At 41.6% G+C, this 23,656-nt stretch overlaps 1 protein-coding gene across 1 annotated transcript in view; it reads left to right on the top strand.

Moving 5' to 3' along the window:
* The window catches only part of LOC132821863 (chloride channel protein 2-like), a 605,050-nt gene that overhangs the window by 98,331 nt on the left and 483,063 nt on the right, over positions 1–23,656 (top strand). Inside the window, exon 2 of the mRNA XM_060834763.1 lies at positions 12,083–12,239. Coding sequence (XP_060690746.1) covers positions 12,083–12,239 — 157 coding nt within the window. The remainder of the gene's footprint in view (positions 1–12,082; positions 12,240–23,656) is intronic.

Here is a 23,656-nt window from a genome sequence, read left to right as displayed (position 1 = left end):
TCTCAGCAAGAGGCCCAGCAATCACTTCTCTAACTTCCCACAGAGTTCTCGGGTACACCTGATCAGGTCCTGGGGATTTAACCATCTTTAACCGTTTCAAGACATCCAGCACTTCCTCCTCTGTAATCTGGACATTTTGCAAGATGTCACCATCTATTTCCCTATAGTCTATATCTTCCATATACTTTTCCACAGTAAATACTAATGCAAAATATTCATTTAGTATCTCCCCCATTTTCTGTGACTCCACACAATGGCCACCTTGCTGATCTTTGAGGTGTCCTATTCTCTCCCTAGTTACCCTTTTGTCCTAATATATTTGTAAAACCCCTTTGGATTCTCCTTAATTCTATTTGCCAAAGCTATCTCATGTCCCCGTTTTGCCCTCCTGATTTCCCTCTGAAGTATACTCCTACTTTCTTTATACTCTTCTAAGGATTCTTTCGATTTATCCTGTCTGCACCTGACATATGCTTCCTTCTTTTTCTAAACCAAACCCTCAATTTCTTTAGTCATCCAACATGTCTAAGTTTGAGCAACTGAGTGTGTACCACTTTCTTGAATCTTCTGAGTCTGTGATGTGCTGGTGAAGAAGTAGATCCAGTATTTGGACCCAACAATGAGGAAAGAGCCATGAAATATCTCTAAGCCATAATGATGTCTGACTTGGAAGGTTTCATGTGTCTGCTGCCATTTTAAAGAGACATTCTGAAAAAGAGTCACGTTGGACTCAAAATGTTATCGCTGTTTCTCTCTCGAAAAACCTGGGTTTTTCGAGCACTTTAAGTTGTCATTTCAATTGTTGTCCTTATTCCTCTAGATCCTAGAGTTCATCGGTTTGGAAGGTGATGTTAAGGGAGCCTTGGGGAGTAGTTGCAGTACATCAAGTAAATGGTATACACTGCTACTACTGTGAGCTTGTGATGGAAGCAATGAATGTTCACTGAGTAGGGTGTTAATCAATTGGGTTACTTTGTCTTGGATAGTGTAAGATCTTTGTTTTTGGACTGCAGTCTTCCAAACATGCCAAGAGTAGTCAGTTCCTGATGAAGGGCTTATGCTCGAAACATCGAATTCTCTATTCCTGAGATGCTGCCTGGCCTGCTGTGCTTTGACCAGCAACACATTTGCAGCTGTGATCTCGGGCATCTGCAGACCTCATTTTTTACTCGAAGATTTTAACCTACTGCGAATCCTCTTACAAGGATGCCTTCCTTGAAGAAGCTCTCTTCCTCCCTCTACAAGGATTTCAGTGTATCTTAGCCTGCTTGGCTACTCTCTCTCATTCCTGATGAAGGGCTTATGCTCGAAACGTCGAATTCTCTATTCCTGAGATGCTGCCTGGCCTGCTGTGCTTTGACCAGCAACACATTTGCAGCTGTGATCTCCAGCATCTGCAGACCTCATTTTTTACTCGAAGATTTTAACCTACTGCGAATCCTCTTACAAGGATGCCTTCCTTGAAGAAGCTCTCTTCCTCCCTCTACAAGGATTTCAGTGTATCTTAGCCTGCTTGGCTAATCTCTCTACCTCCTGCCCAAAATCCACAAACCTGCCTGTCCCAGCCGACCCATTGTCTCAGCCTGCTCCTGCCCCACCGAACTCATCTCCCAATACCTCGACACGGTCCTGTCCCCTTTAGTCCAAGAACTCCCCACCTACGTTCGGGACACCACCCACACCCTCCACCTCCTCCAGGATTTTCGCTTCCCCGGTCCCCAACGCCTTATTTTCACTATGGACATCCAGTCCCTGTACACCTCCATCCCCCATCACGAAGGACTCAAAGCCCTCCGCTTCTTCCTTTCCCGCCGCACCAACCAGTACCCTTCCACTGACACCCTCCTTCGACTGACTGAACTGGTCCTCACCCTGAATAACTTCTCTTTTCAATCCTCCCACTTCCTCCAAACTAAAGGAGTTGCCATGGGCACCCGCATGGGCCCCAGCTATGCCTGCCTCTTCGTAGGATATGTGGAACAGTCCATCTTCCGCAACTACACTGGCACCACCCCCCACCTTTTCCTCCGCTACATCGATGACTGTATCGGCGCTGCCTCGTGCTCCCACGAGGATGTTGAACAGTTCATCAACTTTACTAACACCTTCCATCCCGACCTGAAATTCACCTGGACTGTCTCAGACTCCTCCCTCCCCTTCCTAGACCTTTCCATTTCTATCTCGGGCGACCGACGCAACACAGACATCTATTATAAACCGACTGACTCCCACAGCTACCTGGACTACACCTCCTCCCACCCTGCCCCCTGTAAAAACGCCATCCCATATTCCCAATTCCTTCGTCTCCGCCGCATCTGCTCCCAGGAGGACCAATTCCAATACCGTACAGCCCGGATGGCCTCCTTCAAGGACCGCAGATTCCCCCCAGACGTGATCGACGATGCCCTCCACCGCATCTCCTCCACTTCCCGCTCCTCCGCCCTTGAGCCCCGCTCCTCCAACCGCCACCAAGACAGAACCCCACTGGTTCTCACCTACCACCCCACCAACCTCCGCATACAACGTATCATCCGCCGCCATTTCCGCCACCTCCAAACGGACCCCACCACCAAGGATATATTTCCCTCCCCTCCCCTATCAGCGTTCCGCAAGGACCACTCCCTTCGTGACTCCCTCGTCAGATCCACACCTCCCACCAACCCAACCTCCACCCCCTGCACCTTCCCCTGCAACCGCAGGAAATGTAAAACTTGCGCCCACACCTCCACACTCACTTCCCTCCAAGGCCCCAAGGGATCCTTCCATATCCGCCACAAGTTCACCTGTACCTCCACACACATCATCTATTGCATCCGCTGCACCCGATGTGGCCTCCTCTATATTGGTGAGACAAGCCGCTTACTTGCGGAACGCTTCAGAGAACACCTCCGGGCCACCCGAACCAACCAACCCAATCACCCCGTGGCTCAACACTTTAACTCTCCCTCCCACTCCACCGAGGACATGCAGGTCCTTGGACTCCTCCACCGGCAGAACACAACAACACGACGGCTGGAGGAGGAGCGCCTCATCTTCCGCCTGGGAACCCTCCAACCACAAGGTATGAATTCAGATTTCTCCAGTTTCCTCATTTCCCCTCCCCCCACCTTGTCTCAGTCGGTTCCCTCAACTCAGCACCGCCCTCCTAACCTGCAATCTTCTTCCTGACCTCTCCGCCCCCACCCCACTCTGGCCTATCACCTTCACCTTGACCTCCTTCCACCTATCCCACCTCCATCGCCCCTCCCCCTAGTCCCTCCTCCCTAGCTTTTATCTTAGCCTGCTTGGCTCTCTCTCTTATTCCTGATGAAGGGCTTATGTTCGAAACGTTGAATTCTCTATTCCTGAGATGCTGCCTGGCCTGCTGTGCTTTGACCAGCAACACATTTGCAGCTACTCTCTCTCATTCCTGATGAAGGGCTTATGCTCGAAACGTCGAATTCTCTATTCCTGAGATGCTGCCTGGCCTGCTGTGCTTTGACCAGCAACACATTTGCAGCAAGAGTAGTCAGTCACTCTTTTAACTTATGTCTTGAAGATGGAGGAGAGGCCTTGGGTGTCAGGAGGTGAGTTGTTTGCTACAGATGCCAGCCTCCGCCTCAGATCCAGCCTTGTAGCCACAGTTTTTATATAGCTGCTAAAGGTAAATTGCTGATCAATTTGCTTATCTGCTGATATTGGGAGTTTAATTGATGCTAGAGTTAGTTGGTTTGTTTTGTTGGCGAATTGCAGTTATAGCACACATGTTACTTCCCACTTAACAACCCAGGCTTGAATGTTGTTCGGGTTGAGCTGCATGGGGACACTGATTATTTCAGTAACTGAGGACTTGTAAGTGTACTGGATACTGTGCACTGAACAACTATCACCACACCTGAGGTTATGGAGGGAAGATCATAGAAGCAGGTCAAGATGTTTGGGCCTAGGAAACTTCCGTGAGGCACTCCTGCAGCCCTATTTTGGGCTGAAATTGTTGACGTCCAACCAAAACCATCTTCCTTTTTGCTAGGTACAAACCAGTGTGGAGTTTTCCATGATTCCAATGGACTTCAGTATTGCTAGGGCTCTTTGATGCCAGATCCTGTCAAATGCTGCCTTGAAATCAAAGTTAATCACTTGCATTGCATCTGCAATTCTGCTGTTTTGTTCATGTTTGGACCAAGACAGATTCTGACCTGGATCAAAGTGATCTTGCTGAAACTCAGACTGAGGGTAAACAAGCAGATGTTTGGTGACAAAGTGTTACTTCATGGAACTGTCAACTGCCTCTGTCGTTTTGGTTGATCTAGAGTAGGCTTATGTATTGGTAATTTTTGTGGACAGGTTGTGTGTGTGTGTGTGTGTGTGTGTGTGTGTGTGTGTGTGTGTGTGTGTGTGTGTGTGTGTGTCCTTCTGTTACTTCATCATTACACTTGACCAAAAAATTTCAATAGTGCTAAAGCATTGTGGGATAACTTGAGGATTTGAACTTAAAACAGATACAGAACAAAATTGCATTTATATTGTGTTCTGCTGACATTTCTAATCACTTATTTCCATTTTACTATTTATCAGTCAGTTTGTTTTTTACTTTATATCCACTACAATTGAAATGAAAAAGGAATCTGGAACAATGTAGAGAAGAATTTGATACCACTTCATTAATCTTAAAGAATTTCAAGTTTACGTATATCGTCTTAGTGACAGGGCATAGGTGAGCAGAATGCACAGCCAATTGACAAATGGAACTCAGTTCAGGACAATGTGAAATGATGCATTTTGACAGAAAGGATAAGTGGGATCAATGTAGACTTAATGGCAACGTTCTAAAGAGTGTTCAGAATCACAGGGACCTGGGGATATATGATCATTGAAGGTGGTTGGGCATACTGAGTGTGTAGTTATTGAATTATATGGAATCTTGGACTTCATAAGTAGAGGCATTGAGTACAAATGCAAGGAGAATATTCTGAACCTACATAAATATCTGGCAACACCATAACTAGTGCATTACATCAAATTCTTATCAGCATACTTTAGGAAAGCCTTAACAAGGGAGGCAATAGGAAAGGAAGATTTTAGTCACAAGGATAGATTGGGAGAACTTAGGTTGGTTTCCTTAGAGCAAAGTAGATAGAGGGGAAATTTAGACCTTGGTGGTAGTGGGGTGGGGAAACCAGTTTCCATTCACTGATGGGTATTACAGATTTAAGACTTTGAGCAAGTGATGCAGAATAAATGTGAGGACGAAATTCTTCGCATATAGGATTTACCTAGAACACGCTATCCATGAGATGGGGTGTGGGGGAGCGGGGTGAAATTGGAAATGGTTTCAGAAGGAAATCAGATGGTTATTTAGATTATGAAAACTTATGGGATTATGGAGAATGGGTCTGCCAAGTATGCTCCATGGAGACCCAGCATTGAGTCCAAATGGCCTCTTCCTAAGCTGTAAACACACCTGTGAATCTTCCACAGTAAATGTACCAACTGGACTTTAATGCTTTTACATTTATGACCTTACATGTTAAGCTAATGGGGGTGGGGGGGAGTGGGGGGAGTAGTTGGTTGGGGAGGAGAAGGGAAACTCTGGAGTGTGTGAGAAAAATGTCTGCCTCTTCATCCAGATATGATTATACTTTTAAGAAACCTTCAGAAAAATGTTATGCTAAGTAATCATAATTGCTTTATTTTTGCTCATGTTGTATAATACAGGCCATTAGGTTAATTGTGGGTGGACCTTTTTTTCTGATCTCTGGAGTCTTTTATTATTTAAGCCAAAGCTTTTCAAATCAGGGCCTAAGTTCCAGATAAATATATTGCCCTGGGGACCAAATGTACCTTCATTGTTCTTGGGCCAAAGTAAATTTCTCCATACAAAAGGCTGTATTTCATTTAGAAATATAAACGTGCACTAGGAAATGAGATTAGTGATCATCATTGCTCGCGCACTATCTACAGGAAGTAACCAAATACATTGCCGTCTAGGTTTGATTTGTTAATCATTGAAACATAATAGTAATTCAAACTGGTCGTGGTTGGAAATCCCTTATGATGTCCTCACTGTTGTAAATGTATTCTATTAACCATGGTGCTTTTCTCCCTCCGCCACATAGTTTGCCTTGTTGGCTCTCTGCAGTGACTTTGTAGCGTGTAATAAGATATGTGGATTTAATTATTTAGGAGATATGGTTTTCTGGATGTGGTTGTCAACAAGTCACTGCCAGCCGTGTGTGTAAAGAGGGTAAGTAATGGCAAGAGAAAATAACTGGAAAGGTTTATTGTGAAAGGTGCTACGTAATCCAAGAAATCCATTATTGTCTAAATCTGGGAAATCAAGGAGCGATCCACTTAAGTTGCTGACAATGTTCATTTGTAAGTCACATGTGGTGACAACGCCATCTTTATTTTATGATGTAATATGCTCAACGAATGTTTTTAATGATTCTAGTCCATATAATTGATAACAGTCAAAACATTTTTATTTGGTGACAATGTATTTGAAATACCTTGGAGTCAAGTTAATCTTCTATTTGGATTAGACAAAACATGTTATAGTCACGCATTCTTCATAGTTAGCAAAATCTTTTCTGTCTTCTGAACGTGTATGTAGTATTCTCTTTGAAACTATTGCAGGATTACTTTGAATAATTTATCTGGCATTTAACAGCATTGAGCATAGTCTACCATTCTAGTACATAAACGTGAAAGAATATTTATTGTTTTAACAATAAATAATTACTACTAGTTTATTTCCTTTTTAATCTTGATTTTATTGGCTGCCAATTTGAACAATTCAAAGAATGGATGGGTTAAGAGAAAAAGTTTGAATTGGTTTGCAACATAAATGGTTAGAGAATAATATTCTTGTGTTTATGTAATCTGGAACACATTAATAACGTACAATGAATCAAAAGCAAATATTGCAAATGCTGGAAATGTGAAATAAAAACAAAAACTGCTGACAAAACTCAGCAAGTCAAGCAGCGTGCATGGAGAGAGAAACACAACTGTCCAAGTGACTGCTCATCAGAACTGACAAAAGGTAGAACCAAACAAATTTTAATTCTGTGAAGAGGGAAGGGGATAGGATTTTAAAAAAAAGCTCTTTTGTGTGGGTTGGAGGACAATGGTCTGGGTGTAGTCAAGAAGTAAGTCATTTCATTTCAGTGTATACATTTGTGTTTTTATACTGAATAAATTATGATAGAAAGGTATACCCCAGAAGGTATTGTGGGTACAATACCCTTGGGTGGCACAGTGGCACAGTGGTTTCCCGCCCCAGGCAACTGTGTGGAGTTTGCACGTTCTCCCTGTGTCTGCGTGGGTTTCCTCTGGGTGCTCCGGTTTCCTCCCACAGTCCAAAGATCTGCGGGTCAGGTGAATTGGCCTTGCTAAATTGCCCCTAGTGTTAGGTAAGTGGCAAATGTAGGGGTATGGGTGGGTTGTGCTTCGGCGGTTCGGTGTGGACTTGTTGAGCCGATGGGCCTGCTTCCACACTGTAAGTAATCTAATCTAAAAGGTCAAGGCAACTGAATTCAACAATTAGACAATAGGTGCAGGAGTAGGCCATTCTGCCCTTTGAGCCAGCACCACCATTCATTACGATCATGGCTGATCATCCTCAATCAGTATCTTGTTCCTGCCTTACCCCTATAACCCTTGATTCCACTATCCTTAAGAGCTCTATCCAACTCTTTCTTGAAAGTATCCAGAGACTTGGCCTCCACAGCCTTCTGGGGCAGAGCATTCCATACACCCACCACTCTCTGGGTGAAGAAGTTTCTCCTCAACTCTGTTCTAATTTCTCCTCAACTCAGTTATTGTGGCCCAGTATCTAGTCTGCTGCTTTTGCTCAATCTTAGCAGTTCCTTCTTTCCTTCTCTAATCATTTGAGGATCACTAGTTTCCTCATAGAATGTTTGTGAGGAGTATCTGATTGTTTTCATGATCTGTACTGTAGCTTCAGTATTGCTAATTTTCAAGCTGAATAAGAAATGTTCCCTTTGTTAACCATCTATACATCCTCATTGGGCCCATGGATGGCAAAATGGAGATTTTTAAAGTACTGAGGAGGTCTATTGAATGGGTTTTGGTGAAAAGTAATCAAATGTGAAGCATTAACCACGTTTCTCACTTTATAGGTGCGGCCTCACCCGCGAAGTATTTCTAACACTGTTTTTTTAATTTTCAGATTTTCAGCATTTTGCAGTATTTTGAGAAGTTTTGAGTTATAAGAGAAGTGAAAGTAATGACCCATTTTTAGGCACAGGCCACTGACTGTGTAACATATCCACCTTGAAAGTGCATGTTCTAATGGCATATGTGTCATAAACTTCAATTACATGTTTAATATACAATCTTCCATATCAAACTACAGTTTGAAGAGCAGCTAAACACTATTAGTTGATTAACACTGAGTGGTCTTTTGAGCAAGATCACCTGGAATGTATTTAAATCACTGCTGTTACAATTTGATGTAATGCATCATTTTAATGTGCATGAAGGTGTTGAGGCATGATATGTTGAGTATGCTTGTGCAGTTATCCTGGATAATTATGTTTGTCTCTCGTTAACATTAGTAAGTAAATACTTTAACACCATGTTGTCCATGCAACTATTTCAGAAATGGTATGGTATCATTCTGAGGTTAAGTGTATGACTTGATCACTAGTCAACCCAAACAAGTTAGAAAAGTGATGCACAGTAGTTTGAGACTTGATTAAACATCTGTCTATGTTTTTGAAAGTTAAAAGGTAGTGGAGTCTAAATTAATCTTCATTAATTAAATGTATTACAAATGGTACCTGTGAACTCAATTCATGTGGAGTTACAGATCAGCAGTTATGATGCCTGATAGATACATTTTGTCTTACCAACTGGCCTTTTTTTGGATAAATGCTCTCTTGCCCAGAAAAAATGTCAATTAGTGGATAATTGTCAGCCATGGCACAGTTGGTCACACTCTTGCCCTCAAGTCATCAGGTTAAAAGTTCAAGTACATCTTCAGAGAGATATGACAAAATATCAAGTGTCACACGCCACTGATGGAGAACTGCATGGTTTGTGGTGCAGTGTCTCCTACAGTGCCATGCGGATTACACTTCAAAAGGACTTCATTGGTTGGAAAGCTCTTTGATTTGTTTGGCTGTGTAAAGCACTATGTAATAGCTTTTTAAAAATATATTTTTAACTTGTACAATTAAACCAATTTGAGATTCTTTTTATGATGGACACATCTTTGAATTGTGAATGAGTGGGCATTTTCTCCTGCTTTATCTATTTCATAATTATTCATTTTTAAAGCTGCTTCATTATTTCTCAGGGAAGGGGAGTTTCAACTTGTTTTTGAGTCATGTGATTTGGTAGAATGGTTTGTCACATGGATTTTGTTTTTAAGACATGTATCTACTTGCTTCAGTAGAATTATCAGAAGTGCAAACTATTGAGGGCTTGCGTTTGGAAAGTGCCTTTTCACATGCAGGAGTCTCAAAGCGCTTTATAGTTCTGATATGTTGCCACTATTGTAATACAGGAAAAGCAGCAGTCAATTTTGCACACTGCTGTCTCAGTACTGCATGGGCTTGTCAGTTCAGGTTTGAGAGCTCTGGTCTGTGTGGTAGGAATTGAAACCTCAGCCTGCTGATGCTGAGGGGAGAGACCCTACCACTGAACCATAGTTGACACTGCTGATGGTTGTTTAATGTTAGGCAGGAAAATGAGTTATATCTCCAGGCAAGGGCAATCTAATTTGATGCAACATAGTTCAATCCAATAATGAATTATCCTACAGACAGTATTGTACCTTTAATAGGGGACTTCATGGCTATCTCTATTATCCCTTTTATCCCCCCTTCCTACCCTTAGAGGCCACACATTGGCATCCCAGCTTTCTAACCTGCAGTCTTTATGAAAGATTGGTTGACAAGGAACAGTTGACTTAACCATTTTCTTGAATGTTGATTTTCCAGGGGTATCCCAGAGAGATTTGGATAGTTGATCTTAATTGTGTGATTTTTTAAATTAGGGTTAGAAGACTGTTCTGCCTGTAGTTCTTAGTTTACAGCCAGCAACTTCCAACAGGAGAGATTAATTGAATTCCTACTTCATTCTGCTGAATTTGAGAATTGAGCAGAAAGCTCCCATGCTTCTGGATATCATTTGGAAGGTCTTTCAGTCTAGTCTGTTTAGACCATCAAACTAAACCCATCACATGACACAAGAAGTCAAATTGATCTTGAGTCCCTCTTGACACAAGCAAGCTATTCAGGAGTTTGAAACGGGATGTTCAATAGGCCTCTGCTCTTCCTCGTTCCATTTCTGATGTGGAGATGTTGGTGTTGGGCTGGGGGGGGGCAAAGTTAAAAATCACACCAGGTTATAGTCCAGTGGTTTAGTGGAAGTACAAGCTTCCGGAGCGCTGCTCCTTTGTCAGGTAGCTAACTACCAAATAAACCTGTAGGACTATAACCTGGTGTTGTGAGATTTTTAACCTCAGTTCAGCAAGAATGGATGGTAAATGCAGAAAGTTATCATTCTGACATCTTGTTTTTGATTATGCCCATTCCAAGAAAAGATTTAGAGATAAACTGGGACAGTTTACCGTGCCAGACATAATGCAGTTTATTTTGAAAAATAATTTTTTTGGGGGTTCAAGTCACTGTTCTGACCAAAATGTCCATTTCTCAATAACAATTTGCATTTTTTTTCAGAATTTTTCAGCAAATCTTCATTCAGTTAGTTGTTACAACATAGAATGGCACCACTCAGTGCACCAAGCCCTTACCCACTCTGAGCAGAGTCAGTCCCATTTCCCAGTTGTAGCCCCAAAGCCCTATGAGGTTTTTCCCTCTAGTATCCATCTAATTTCCTTTGAAATCATCAATTGTCTCTTCTTTTCTCCACCTTGGAAGGCAAAGAGTTCCAGATCATTGCCACTTGCTGGCTTTAAAAAAAAACTTCTTCCTCACATCCCACCCAGTGTCTGTTGGCCAAAACTTTAAGTTTGTGCAACCAACTAATGGAAACAACCTTTGATTCTACTTTTGTTAAACTTGCCTTAATGCTCTAACATGATGGTGCAGATCCCATTGAACCATATTATTATACAGTGGAAATGTTACATGTGACATCATAGGATTGAAAATAACCTGCTGTTCCATTCTCCCATTTTCCCCCATTCCCACAGCAAAGACAGTAATCTTTAAAAGAAACAAAATCCCATGTAAAAAAAAACTACCTTGAGTCCAGCAATCAGATAAATCTGTTGTATATCTTCTCCCTAAAAGAAAGAGTTTGCATTTCTATCCTGATTTTCAGATGCTTTAGACTTTCCAAAATGCATCAAATATTTCTTTGAAATAGTGCTGTCAGGAAGTGTCATCATGGTTTTAGTGTAGGGCATTGCCAATCTTCATGTATCAAGATTCCACAAGCTGCACAGTGCTGAGTGAAAGGTAATCTGTGATGGCCAAGATTGTCTGTTTCTTCTTTATGTGGAAATGGGAATCCATGACTTTGTGTCCCAGATCAGGATTGTTAACACAGAGTCAATGTGCATTAGTATTGTGAGTATAAGCATTACTCCCCTCTGCTTCCCCTACTCACATTGTCTGGCATTGATTGCAGCATAATACTTTTCTTGTGTGCTGAGCCCTCTCCGCCTCTATAAAACCATTTTATTATTTGTAGTTCCCACCCATTAACTTGTTTATTCATAATAGCTAGGGTATGCACTTTTATCGACTAAATGAGAATTAAAACTGGGTTTGTCCTTGTAACTAACTGGTGTTTTGTCACAAAAAGTGATAATTTCACTCCACAAAATGTGCCAAAAGTGCAGTGGTGAAGTAACTATAATCATGCATCTCAGCAACATCTGTCAACAGCAAATGCAATAATTCTAGACATCCTTCTTTGGAAAGCCTGTCTGTAGTTGGTTCTGTTGTAGCAGAGAGTTGACTTGGTTGAATGCTTACCAAATCAACAGAGGTGATGAAGATAAATAGAAGTTTGAATTTGGGATGAGAATGTGACCCTTCATTATTTTCATGTTAACAATGTTTATTTTTTACTTGATTCTATTTTTCCATTTTCTTGTCAGATGTATGGCAGATATACCCAAGACTTGGGTGTATTTGCCAAAGAAGAAGCAGCTCGTTTGCGCCAAGAAAAGGACCATACGAGAATATTTTCGAGAGATCATGTTAATCGTGCTGAGCTAATAGAGTATGATCGGAGCCGCTGTTCTAAATGTAGAAGTAAGTCATTTTGAAACAATATATATGTGGCTGTGTGATGATTTAATTAAAATGTAGCAGTGAATATTAATATTTGGCATAGGTTATTTGACTGGCAACAATGTAATTTAAAGAAAGCTATTAACTTGAAACACCGTTTCCATGATCTAAATTGTAAGTGGATTGGGCAATAATGGTTTCATTGACTTGTCGAATATTTAATTTGCAAGGACACTATAGACAAAGTTTGATTTGTTATATGTTTTCATCAGATGAGGACTTGGTGCTTGGGCAGTAAATTGTTTTTGACCTGATGTCTGCTAGCATTGATCTTTTTGGTCATGATGCCATCATGAAGAACTCCAAGTATCTCCTAGGCAGATTGTATGTCTTACCTGATCTTTTAATGCAATGAGGTAAATGTTTAGGACCACTTGTCCTGTTTCTAAGCATATCCTTGTTATCAGCAATAAGTTAAATCTGTCCTAAATCAAAAAGAAGTGATGTTTTGAAAAAACTTGTGATGGAATATTAATGGATTTGCTTGGCAGTAGGGGGAGAGAAACTATTTGTTGTTTAATCTGGCCATGGACCACTTTGTTTGCAAAAGGGAAATGGGAAAGGAAGGAAAGTGATTTTATTGATCCTATGAGAAAGTTAATTGATAATCAGAAATCCAAGCAGGAAGGATGAGACAATCCCTGTGAGGGGATAAGTTTTTGCCTCCACAATGATGGTCAGATTGTTTGTTAAGCCTTTTTTTAAAAATGGGACCTCTCTATCATTAGTTACTCTTGACGCTTGAAACTTTAAAAGTAAAACTTTGAATTTTTTAATACCTTCGTATTAACAATCTACACCTTGGGTGCTTTCCAAAATATTCAGATTTTAGTTCAGTGAGTTCTGCCTGAAACTGCTGTATAGTAACCTGGTTCGCAAATAAGATTGAAAATGAGCATTCAAGTTTTGACTTTGGGTGCAATAGACAGTCTGAAAGTAAGAAAGCAAGGTATACTTTAACATTTAGAGAAGTCTTTTGATTTTATATTTTATCAAATGTTTCCAGTTCTTTAAAGTGTTGGAGTAGAGTCTCTGTTGTAATCGGGATACAAATTGCAGTCAAAATTACACCAGCTTTGAGGAGGGATTTTTCTTGATTTTGCTCAAACTCATTTACAAATCAACCTCTAAATATACAACTTGTAATCGGGCAGCATTTTATTGCAGAATTTAAAAAGGTATACAGTACTTGGGAAATATTCGGAGACATGCTTGAATGGTAACAAGGCACAGTTTTGTTAATACAGCTGAAAATGTCACAATGAGTATTTTGAGGTAATGTTTAATCCACCATCTGAGTAATCATCTGGTTTTAAACAAGCTACATAACCATTTGCTGCTATATTGGTGTTCCCTCATTTTCAAGTGAAGTGGTTTGAAGACAAAGTAACCTTTTCTTTCACAGTACTTAGTATAAAAGTTGAAAAGTGATCTTGTTGCCATGCACAGATTATAAGTGAAGAGCTTGCTGTTTTAGTTCAGAGAATGATCCTTTGGGTTTGCCTTTTGGTCAACTTTTTAACATTGATGTCTGTGTCTACACACAGCAGGGTGTGAGAGACAATGGAGGACTGCCGGGGATTACTAAACCTTCAGGTTGTAGGGGCTAAACATAGCCTTGTTATTTGTTGCTGCTCAGTTAGTAACTGGCATTGTTTCAGCTTTCCAGTGGCTGAGGGTCTCGCAGCATTGACAAAACTACAAGACGCTATTAACTGAGAATCAGCAGCCTGGCCAATCACCCAATTCATTTGGTAAAACCTAAAGGATTTTACTTTTAATACAGCATGCTGCGTGATTTAAAGGGGTCATTATTCAAGACACTGGTGTCATTGGCATCTATATAATAGTGAGTTTGTTGGAGTGATTTGTCACTTTTTTAAATATTGCTCACTTGTTTGACCCTATGTTGCTTACTTGTGCAGACTAACTCATGATGGCTCCTCCTCTTACTGTACTCTACTGGGTGAAGCAGGGGTAGGATGGAGAGCAGTGATAGCAACAGAAGCAGAGTTCCTCCATTTGTAGGAAGAAATACTGCTGGACTTGTGAGAAAGCAGCTGATGAGGGCCCAACTATCGGACCTTAGCCAGTTTACTAGAAATATGTCAGGAATGAAGGATTTTAGATACAAGAAAAGATTGGAAAGATTGGGCTTATTCTCCTTGTAGCAGAGAAAGTAAGAAGGTGACCTTATTGAGGTGTTCAAAATTATCAACAATTTTGACAGGGTAAAGAAGGGCATTCTGTTTCCACTTTTTGGTATATCATTAATTAGAGGTTATAGTTTCAAGATTCAGTGTGAGATGAGGTAGAATTTCTTCACTTAGTTGTTAGGATTGCCTGAGAGAGAGGTGGAGGTGGATTCCATAGGAGGTTACAAAAGAGAGCTGGACATCTATTTGAAATGGATGAGGTCAGAGTACTATGGAAATTGATAGTGGGACTGGCTGTGTTGCTCTTTCGGGAGCTAGTACAGACATGATCAAATGACTTCCTACTGTACAGTAAATTCTAATGATTCTATGATTCTCTAATTGAAAGTGTTTGTAGTGATTTTCCTAGATTTGTCTAAATAGGCTTTTTTTATATATATCAAAGCAGGTTGTTTCTGATCTCCCCAGCCTCCTAGTGAGCCTATAAATTGTAAAGGAGACAGCTGTCCTGAATTATTTCCATTCAGGATAATGGGGAAAGTGTCGCTCAGCTTTTAGGTGACGATTAGAAAGTGTATCAAAGGTGACCAGTGCCCTTTTGATCAAAGTGATTTGATTCAAAATGAGAACGCTTTTGAGTTTTCATCAATGACTGGATGTTCTTGACCACTGGAATTATTTTGAAGATGTAACTAGTAGAGTTAATCAGGTGGAGCCAGTGGATATCGTTTGAGTTTTCGGAAGGCTATTGACAAAGTCAAAAGTTTGACATAAGAGAACAATGTGTAAAATTAAAGTGTGTGGGATTGGGTGATGTATTGAGATGAATAGAAAATTGATTAACAGACAAGTAACAAGTTTGACGAAGCGAAGGAATAAATGATATATTAATGATTTTAGATGAGGGTACTAAATGTGAAATGCAAATGACACAAACCTGGGCAGACGGCTGAGCTTTGAGGAGGATGCAGAGATGGTGCAGTGTAATTTGGACAGGCTGAATGAATGACCAAATGCATGGAGGATGCAGTATAATGTGAATATGCGAGGTTATTCACTCTGGTAGAAAAAACAAGAAGGCAGATTATTATTTGGCTGTAAATTAAGGGAGGGGTATATTCAACAGACCTGGGTGTCCTTGTGGACTCCTCACTGAAAGTAAGCCTGCATGTTCAGCAGGCAGTTAAGAAGACAAATTGTATGTTAGCCTTCACTGAAAGGATTCAAGTACAGGAACAAGGATGCTTTGCTCCTGTTGTCCAGGGCATTGGTGAGGCCACAGCTGAAATATTGTGTGCAGTTTTGATCTCCTCATTTGAGGAAGGATGGCCTTGCTATTAAGGGAGTGCAGCAAGTTGATTCCTGGGATGGCAGAACTAACGTGTGAGTAGAGATTGAGTTGGTTATAATGGTATTCACTGGTATTGCGAAGAATGATGGGGAAATCCAAAATAAGAAATAGGAGCAGAATGAGACCATTCAGCCCATCAAGTCTACTCCGCCATTCAATTATGGCTGATAAGTTTTTCAAGCCCATTCTTTTGCTGCTTTTCCGTAACCCTTGATCCCTTATTAATCCAAGAATCTATCTCTGACTTACATATTTCTATCTTACTGACTTGGCCTTCACAGTCTTCAGCGGCATTACATTCTATAGATTAACCACCCTCTAGCTGAAGAAATTCCTTCTTCACTCTGAGGTTGTGCCCTTGGATCCTTATCTCTCTCAGTGGAAACATCTTTTCCATCTCTGTTCTATCCAGGTCTCTCCGTATTCTGTAAATTTCAATGAGATCCTCCCCTGAGTACAGACCCAGAATCCTCAGTTGCTCCTCATACGACAAGCTCTTCAAGCCTAGGGTAATTCTTGTAAACGCCCTATGAACCGCCTCCAAGGCTAGCACAGTGTTTCTTCAATAAGGTGTCCAAAACAGTATTGGATTCCAAATGTGATCAGAGCCTTATACAGCCTCAGCAGTGAAATGAATGCTAACATTGCATTTGCCTTTTGAGCTGCCAAATGAATCTCCATGTTAACCTTTTGAAGAGAATCCTGATCTAGAACTCCCAAATCCTGTTTGTGATTCAGATTTCCGAAGCCTTTCCCATTTAGAAATTAGTCAATACCTCTTCTTCCTACCGAAGTGCATAACTTTTCACTGTCACATGTTGTTTTCCATCTGCCACATCTTATGCACTTTCCTAGGTGTTCATGACCCCAAAATTGGAAGTATAGTGGAGAGCGGAGAAAGTTACCTCAGAGTACAGCAGTACCTTGACCAGGTGGTCTAATGGGCTGAGGAGTGACAGTTTAATTTAGATAAATGCAAGGTGCTGTATTTTGGAAAGACAAATCAGGGCAGGACATATGCAGTTAATGGTCAGGTTCTGGGAAGTGTTGCCGAACAAAGAGACCTTGGAGTGCAGGGTCATAGTTCCTTGGAAGTAAAGTCATAGATAGACAGGGTAGTGAAGAAGATGTATGATATGCTTTCCTTTATTGGTCAGAGCATTGAGTTTAGGAGTTGGGAGGTCATGTTGCGGTTGTACAGGATATTGGTTAGCCCACTTTTAGAATACTGCATTCAGTTTAGTCTCCTTGCTATAGGAAGGATGTTGTGAAACTTAAGCGTTCAGGAAAGATTTGCAAGGATGTTGCCAGGGTTGGAGGGGACGGGTTGAGCTATAGAGAGGGAGAGAGAGAGAGAGAGAGGGGAGGTTGGGGCTGTTTTCCCTGTGGGGTCAGAGGCTGAGGTTATAGAAGTTTATAAAATCATGAGGGGCATAGGTAGGATAAATAGCCAAGGTCTTTTTCCTCAGGTGCAGGGAGTCCAAAACTAGAGGGCATACGTTTAAGGTGAGCGGTGAAAGATTTTAAAAAGGACCTGAGGGGCAACCTTTTCACACAAAGGGTGGTGCGTGTATGGAATGAGCTGCCAGAGGAGGTGTGGAGGCTAGTACAACTCCAATATTTTAAAAGACATCTGGATGGATGTATGAATAAGAAGGGTTTAGAGGGCTGTAGGCCAAATGCTAGCAAATGGGACTAGATTTATTTAGGATATTTGGTCGGCATGGAAGAGTTTGACTGAAGGCTCTGTTTCCGTGCTGCACATCTCTATGACTCCATGTCCTTCTGCAGCGTCCCTGCTGCTTCAACATGACCTGTCCCTCCACCCAACTTTGTCATCTGCAATGCCCTCCTTTATCCAGATCATTAATGCATAATATGAATTGTTGTGATCCCAACATTAACCCCTGCTGAACTCCACTAGTGACTGGCTGCCATCTTGAAAAAGACCCCTTGTCCCCACTCTCTGCTTTCTTTCAGTCAGCCAATCCTCTATCCATCCCAGTATCTTGTCCCTAACACCATGGGCTCTTATTTTATTTAGCAGATCTCCTGTGTGGCATCTTGTCGAAGACTTTCCAGAAATCTGAACAGACCATGTCCACTTTGCTTGACTTGCTCATCACCTCCCCCTTAAACAATTCTAACAGATTTGTCAGGCATGACTTCCCCTGATGAAGCCATGCTGACACAGCCCTATTTTACCATGCACTTCAAAGTTGTGTGGCACAGCAGCCTCAGTGGTTAGTGCTGTTGTCCTACAGCACAAGGGACTTGGGTTTAATTCACCCTCTGGTGACTGACTGTCTGTGTGGAGTTTGCAGGTTCTGCCTGTGTCTGCATGGGTTTCCTTCGGGTACTTTGGTTTCTGCCCACATTGCAAGGATGTGCAGATTAGGTGGATTATCTGTGAAATTATCCATAGTGGAGTTACAGGGATAGGTTGTGGGGCTGGTTGAGATGCTCTTTGGAGAGTTGGTGTGGGGTTGATGGGCAGAATGGCCTTTTTTCCACACTGCAGGAAGTCTATGATATTCTGCAATTTCATCTCTAATAATAAACACAAATTTTACCAATGACTAAGGTCGGGCTAACTAGCCTTTAGTTTTCTGTCTTAAACATGGGTCTTATGGTAGCCATTTTCTAGTCCTCTGTGATTGTCCATTACTCCTGAATGATCACCACAAATGCTTAGACAATCTCCTCCGCTATGTCCTTCAAAACTCTGCAGTGTAACTCTTCTGGTCCAGTGATTTATCATCTTCAGACCTTTCAGCTTTCCCAACACCACCTCCTCCGTGATGGCCACTAAAGTCACATCCGCCCCTGGCTCTCTGGAAGTTCTGCTATGCTGTTGGTGTCTTCCACTGTGAAAACTGATGTAGAAATCTATAAAATTCTCACAGGACTAGGCAGGTTAGATGCTGGAAAGATGTTCCTGATGGTAGGGGACTCCAGACTAGGGCTTATAGTTTAGAAATGCAAGATAAACTTTTTAGGAGGAGACATTTCTTCGCTTATCTCAAAAAAACAATTGAGGCCAAAATGTTGTGTTTTTAAGAGAGTGTAGATATAATTCTTGTGGCTACAGGGATATGGGAAGAAGGTGGGATTAGTGTATTGAGCTCAATGATCAGCCATCATCATATTGAATGGCGGAGCAGGCTCAGGGACAAAGGTCTACTCCTGTCTTCTGCTTCTTTGTTTCTATGACTACACTCATGGTTTAATCTGTTAATCTCCAGATTAGCCAGGAGATTTTGTAAACTTTAAGAAACTTCTCTGGATTAAAGTGCATCATGAATGTGACCAAAACAGAGTGATTGTGCAAGTCTGTACTCTGTTTCCAGACAGCTGTCAAGACACAGTCTAATCTACAACTTGGACAGACATGTTTGAGATGACTGCTTGGTCTGAAGTGGGGATTGGAAATGAATACAATAGCTATCACTAGAGGAAAAGCATTAGGGAAACCAATGGGTCTAAAGGCAAGTCCCCTAGACCTGATGGGCTGCATCCTAAATTTTTTAAAGAAGTAGTTGCAGAGATTGTGGATGCATTGGTAGAAATCTTCCAAGAATCCTTAGATTCTAGATAAGTCATCGAGTACTGGAAATCTGCCAAATGTAACACACTTTTTGAGAAAGAATAGAGACATAAACAGCTAACTATAAGGCAGTTAATGTATGTCATTGGGAAAATCTGAGTCAGTTATAAGGATGTATTTAGAAATATATAATATAATCAAACAGAGTCAGTGTGGTTTCACAAAGGAGAAACCATGTCTGACAAATTTATTACAGTTCTTTGAGGAGGGAACAAGCAGGCTCAAAAGGGAACCAGTAGACATCATTTATTTGTGTTTCCAAAAGGTACTACACTTAAGAGCCCATGCAGTTGGGGACAGAGATTAAGTATGTTGGGCTTGTGCTCAATGGAGTTTTGACAAACGAGAACTGACCTCACTGAAAGGTAATACTCCTAGGGGCTTGACAGAGTGAATGCTGAGAGCTTGTTTCCACTTGTGAGAGTCTGAAAGGTATAATCTCAGAATAAAGGGTTCTTCCATTTAAGACATGAGGAAGAACCTTTTCTGAGGGTCATGAATCTGTGGAATTCTTTACCCCAGAGGGCTGTCAATGCTGTGTTGTTGAGTGTTCAAAGTTGTGAAAATCTAAAACAACCATTGTGAATGTCAAAGAACATTCTAGCCAAAGAAACACTTTTTGAAGTGTAGTCACCGTTGTTGTATAGTATTCGGACAGTATAGGCAACAAACAGTGTTGTCATGATGATCAGATGATTTTGTGATGATTAAGCGATAGATATCAGGCAGCACAATAGAACGTTGAGAGTGTGGTGGTGGAAAAGCACAACAGCCCTTCATCAAGAATCCTGATAAAGAGCTTATGCCTGAAACGTCGATTCTCCTGTTCCTGGTTCCTTGATGCTGCCTGACGTGCCGTATTTTTCCAGCACCACACTCTCTACTCTGATCTCCAGCATCACTTTTGTCCCAGCAGAATACAGGCTTTTGTTTTGGAAAGGTGCTGTGAGCTCCCTCTCTCATCCGTGGAAGGTGTAGGGTGACATTTTAGTATGTTCTGGGCCTGTATGTCACTTCAGCCCAAGAGGATGACTCTAAGTGCCCTCAGAAATGGTCCAACAAGGCACTCCATTGAATGATACAACTATAAAGTTTAAAAAAAAGAAATCCAATTGGCTTTTGACTTTGACCTTGGCACTGGCAACAACAGAATCCTCCCTTATTGATGTGGGGGTTTGTACTGAAATTAAGAACTCTGTCTCTGAATGTATTCTGTTCCACTGGTCTTGCTATTTACCACATACTGCTACCAGTACCCCACCCCCTCCCCCAATACCCCTGCCATCTTGAAGCAGGACTCCTCCTTGTTGTACATCAGTTAGAGGAAGCAATGAGGCTCGCAAGGATAGAGAATGTGCTCTGTTTAGTCCACTTCAATATTCTACACAAGAATTGGCTTGATACTGACCAAGGTGGTCGCCTCCAATAGGATATAGCTACTTGATTGGGTTTGTGGCAGGCACTAAGGGCATCAAAAAGAAGGGAAATCTTGCTTGATCTTGTCCTCCCCAATCCACCTGTTGGTGTTGTGTCTGTGACTGTTCAGCAGTCACTCCTGCTGATACTGTCATTGTGACAAGCAAGTCTTGTCTTCACATTTTGAGGATGGCCTTCATTGTGTGTGAGGCACTATTACTGTGCAAAATGGGACAGACATTCAACAACATCTAGCAACTTCAGGCTGGGTATCCATGAGGCACTGTGGGCCATCAGTGGCCTCAGTGTTGCATTCGACCTCCGAATCTCACATTCTGCTATTACCATCAAACCATGGGGCCAACCCTGGTTTAATGAAGAGGGCAGGAGGGCGTGCCAGGAACAGCTCTAGGTATAATTCTTTTTAAAAAAAGCATTGGTAACTTGTTGCAGCTATCACTCAGGTCTACTTCATGTAAAACAGTGGAAACAGAATACAATGGATAGGGCTATGAAATCCCACTACCATTGGAACAGATTTCCTGCCACACCATCCATGAATGGTGCATGATAATTAAACAGTACACGGAGGCTGCAGCTCCACAATTATCCCCATCTTAATCAGGAAGCCCAGCACTTCGATCCAAAAGACGAGAATGAAGAATGGGCTGACTATCATGTGGCTACAAGAGTAGGTCAGACACAGGAAGTCTGTGAAACTTAACTCTCCTCCTGTCACCGCTGTGCCTGTCCACCATCGACAAGGCACAGATCAGGGTCACAGAATACTGTCCACTTGCGCAGGTTAGTTCAGCTCCAATATCTCTTAAAGCTTGACTTGCATGACCTTCACATTGATTTCTTTCACCACTGATCTGCAGTGGCAGCAAAGTATGCCAGCTATAATATCCATGTTAGTAACTCGCCCATCTCTTTTAGTGCCTTTCAATACTGTGCCCTTTAACATCTCGAAAGGGTAAGGCAGCAGATGCACAAGGAAATCATTACCTGCAAGTTCCCATCAAAGTCATGCACCATCTTGATCAGGAACTAAATTTGCATTAAAATTTTCAAACTCCTGGCCAACCCCCACACCCGCCGATCTAGAGAGAACTAGAACTGCAGCAGTTCAACAAGGCAGCTCATTACCACACTCCCCAGGGTAATTAGGGATGAGCAAGTAAATGCTGGCCAAGGCAGCAATGTCCTCATCTCATGAACAAATTTTTAAAAACCTGAGCAAATACATGAGAGCTCAGCTTATTGCAAAAAAGGTCACCAAACCACTTCACATACAGAAATCAAAGCAATAATTTAATTATGTGGCTGAAAGAAGCTGATACGTGAGGAATTTTCATTTTAAAATTGCGTGAAGCAGTGGAGGAAGGTAGGTCATTGCAATTTTTTAAATTGATTTCTGTATGCATTTTAATTGTTCAACACTTCAGATGATGTGTTCTGCATCATACTGTGCAAACACCTATCTAAGTGGTAAAAGTAATTGTTACCGAATTTACTGTTCATTGCATTGCCTGGCTATCGATGGTTGTTTGAATTTTTTTAACTCCTCGACCACAGTTCCCAGAACGTGTGCCAAAACATTTGCTTGCAACATTTGTAACATGGTGTACTAGTCATAGATTTGTCTTGCATTCTTGAGAATCCTAAGTATTTTTCAAACTCAAGTTTAAAACTCCATGATGTCACCTGTTCCACAGTTATTTCCTTAGAATCTACATCATAGTCTTCAAATTAACTGAATTCTGAATAACGTTTACAAGTTATTAATACATTCTTCTGACCAGACAAAATGCATTTACCAGATTTGATGTGACAGTGGGTATTGTGGGTCTTTTACAGGTGCTGTGTCTTTGAGTTTAGATTAGATTAGATTACTTAGTGTGGAAACAGGCCCTTCGGCCCAACAAGCCCACACCGACCCTCTGAAGAGCAATCCCCCCCAGAACCATTCCCCTTCACCTAACACTATGGGCAATTTAGCATGACCAATTCACCTAACCGGCACATTTTTGGACTGTGGGAGGAAACCAGAGCACCTGGAGGAAACCCACGCAGACACTGGGAAAATGCGCAAACTCCACACAGACAGTTGCCTGAGACGGGAGTTGAACCTGGGTCTCTGGCACTGTGAGGCAACAGTGCTAACCACTGTGCCACTGTGCCACTCACTGTGTTGTAATATATTTGGTGTTGATCAATCTACATTGCCTTCTTCCAAAACCAATATGACTTTAATTTCGGATTCCAACAGGTATATTATGTTTGTACGTGTGTACATTTTCATTTTGAATCGAAGCTCCATGTCATTTGCAGAAGTCTTCTCGAAAGCATTCTTAAAGATTTGTTCATAGGATGAGGGCATTGCTGGCTAGGTCAGCACTTTTTTACCTTTCCCTATTGCCCAGACCACACAAGAGTCAACCACGTTGCTGTGGATCTGAAGTCACTTGTAGGCCAGACCAAGAAAGGCTGACTGTTTCCCACCAAAAAAGGACACTAGTGCTCCATATGGGTTTTTCTGACAATTGACAAAGGAGTCATGGTCATCATTAGACTCTTAATTCCAGATTTTGTTTTCATTGAATTCAAATTTCACCATCTGCCGTGTCAGAAACTGAACTGGAGTCACCAGAACATTACCTGGGTCTCTGGATTAACAATCAAGCAATAATACCACTAGGGCATCACTTCGCTCTATTGAGAAAATGAGTCTTTGACTAACTACCAAGCAAAACAAAATCCTCCTTCCAATTAGCTCTCCACCTATCAATGGTGATATCCTGGAGAATGTGAATCATTTTCCATACCTTGAGATCTCATCTCAGTG

The sequence above is a fragment of the Hemiscyllium ocellatum genome, chromosome 13, assembly GCF_020745735.1.
Source record: "Hemiscyllium ocellatum isolate sHemOce1 chromosome 13, sHemOce1.pat.X.cur, whole genome shotgun sequence".
Taxonomy (NCBI): domain Eukaryota; kingdom Metazoa; phylum Chordata; class Chondrichthyes; order Orectolobiformes; family Hemiscylliidae; genus Hemiscyllium; species Hemiscyllium ocellatum.
The sequence above is the reverse complement of the archived record's forward strand: the minus strand, read 5'-3'. Positions and strand labels throughout refer to the sequence as shown.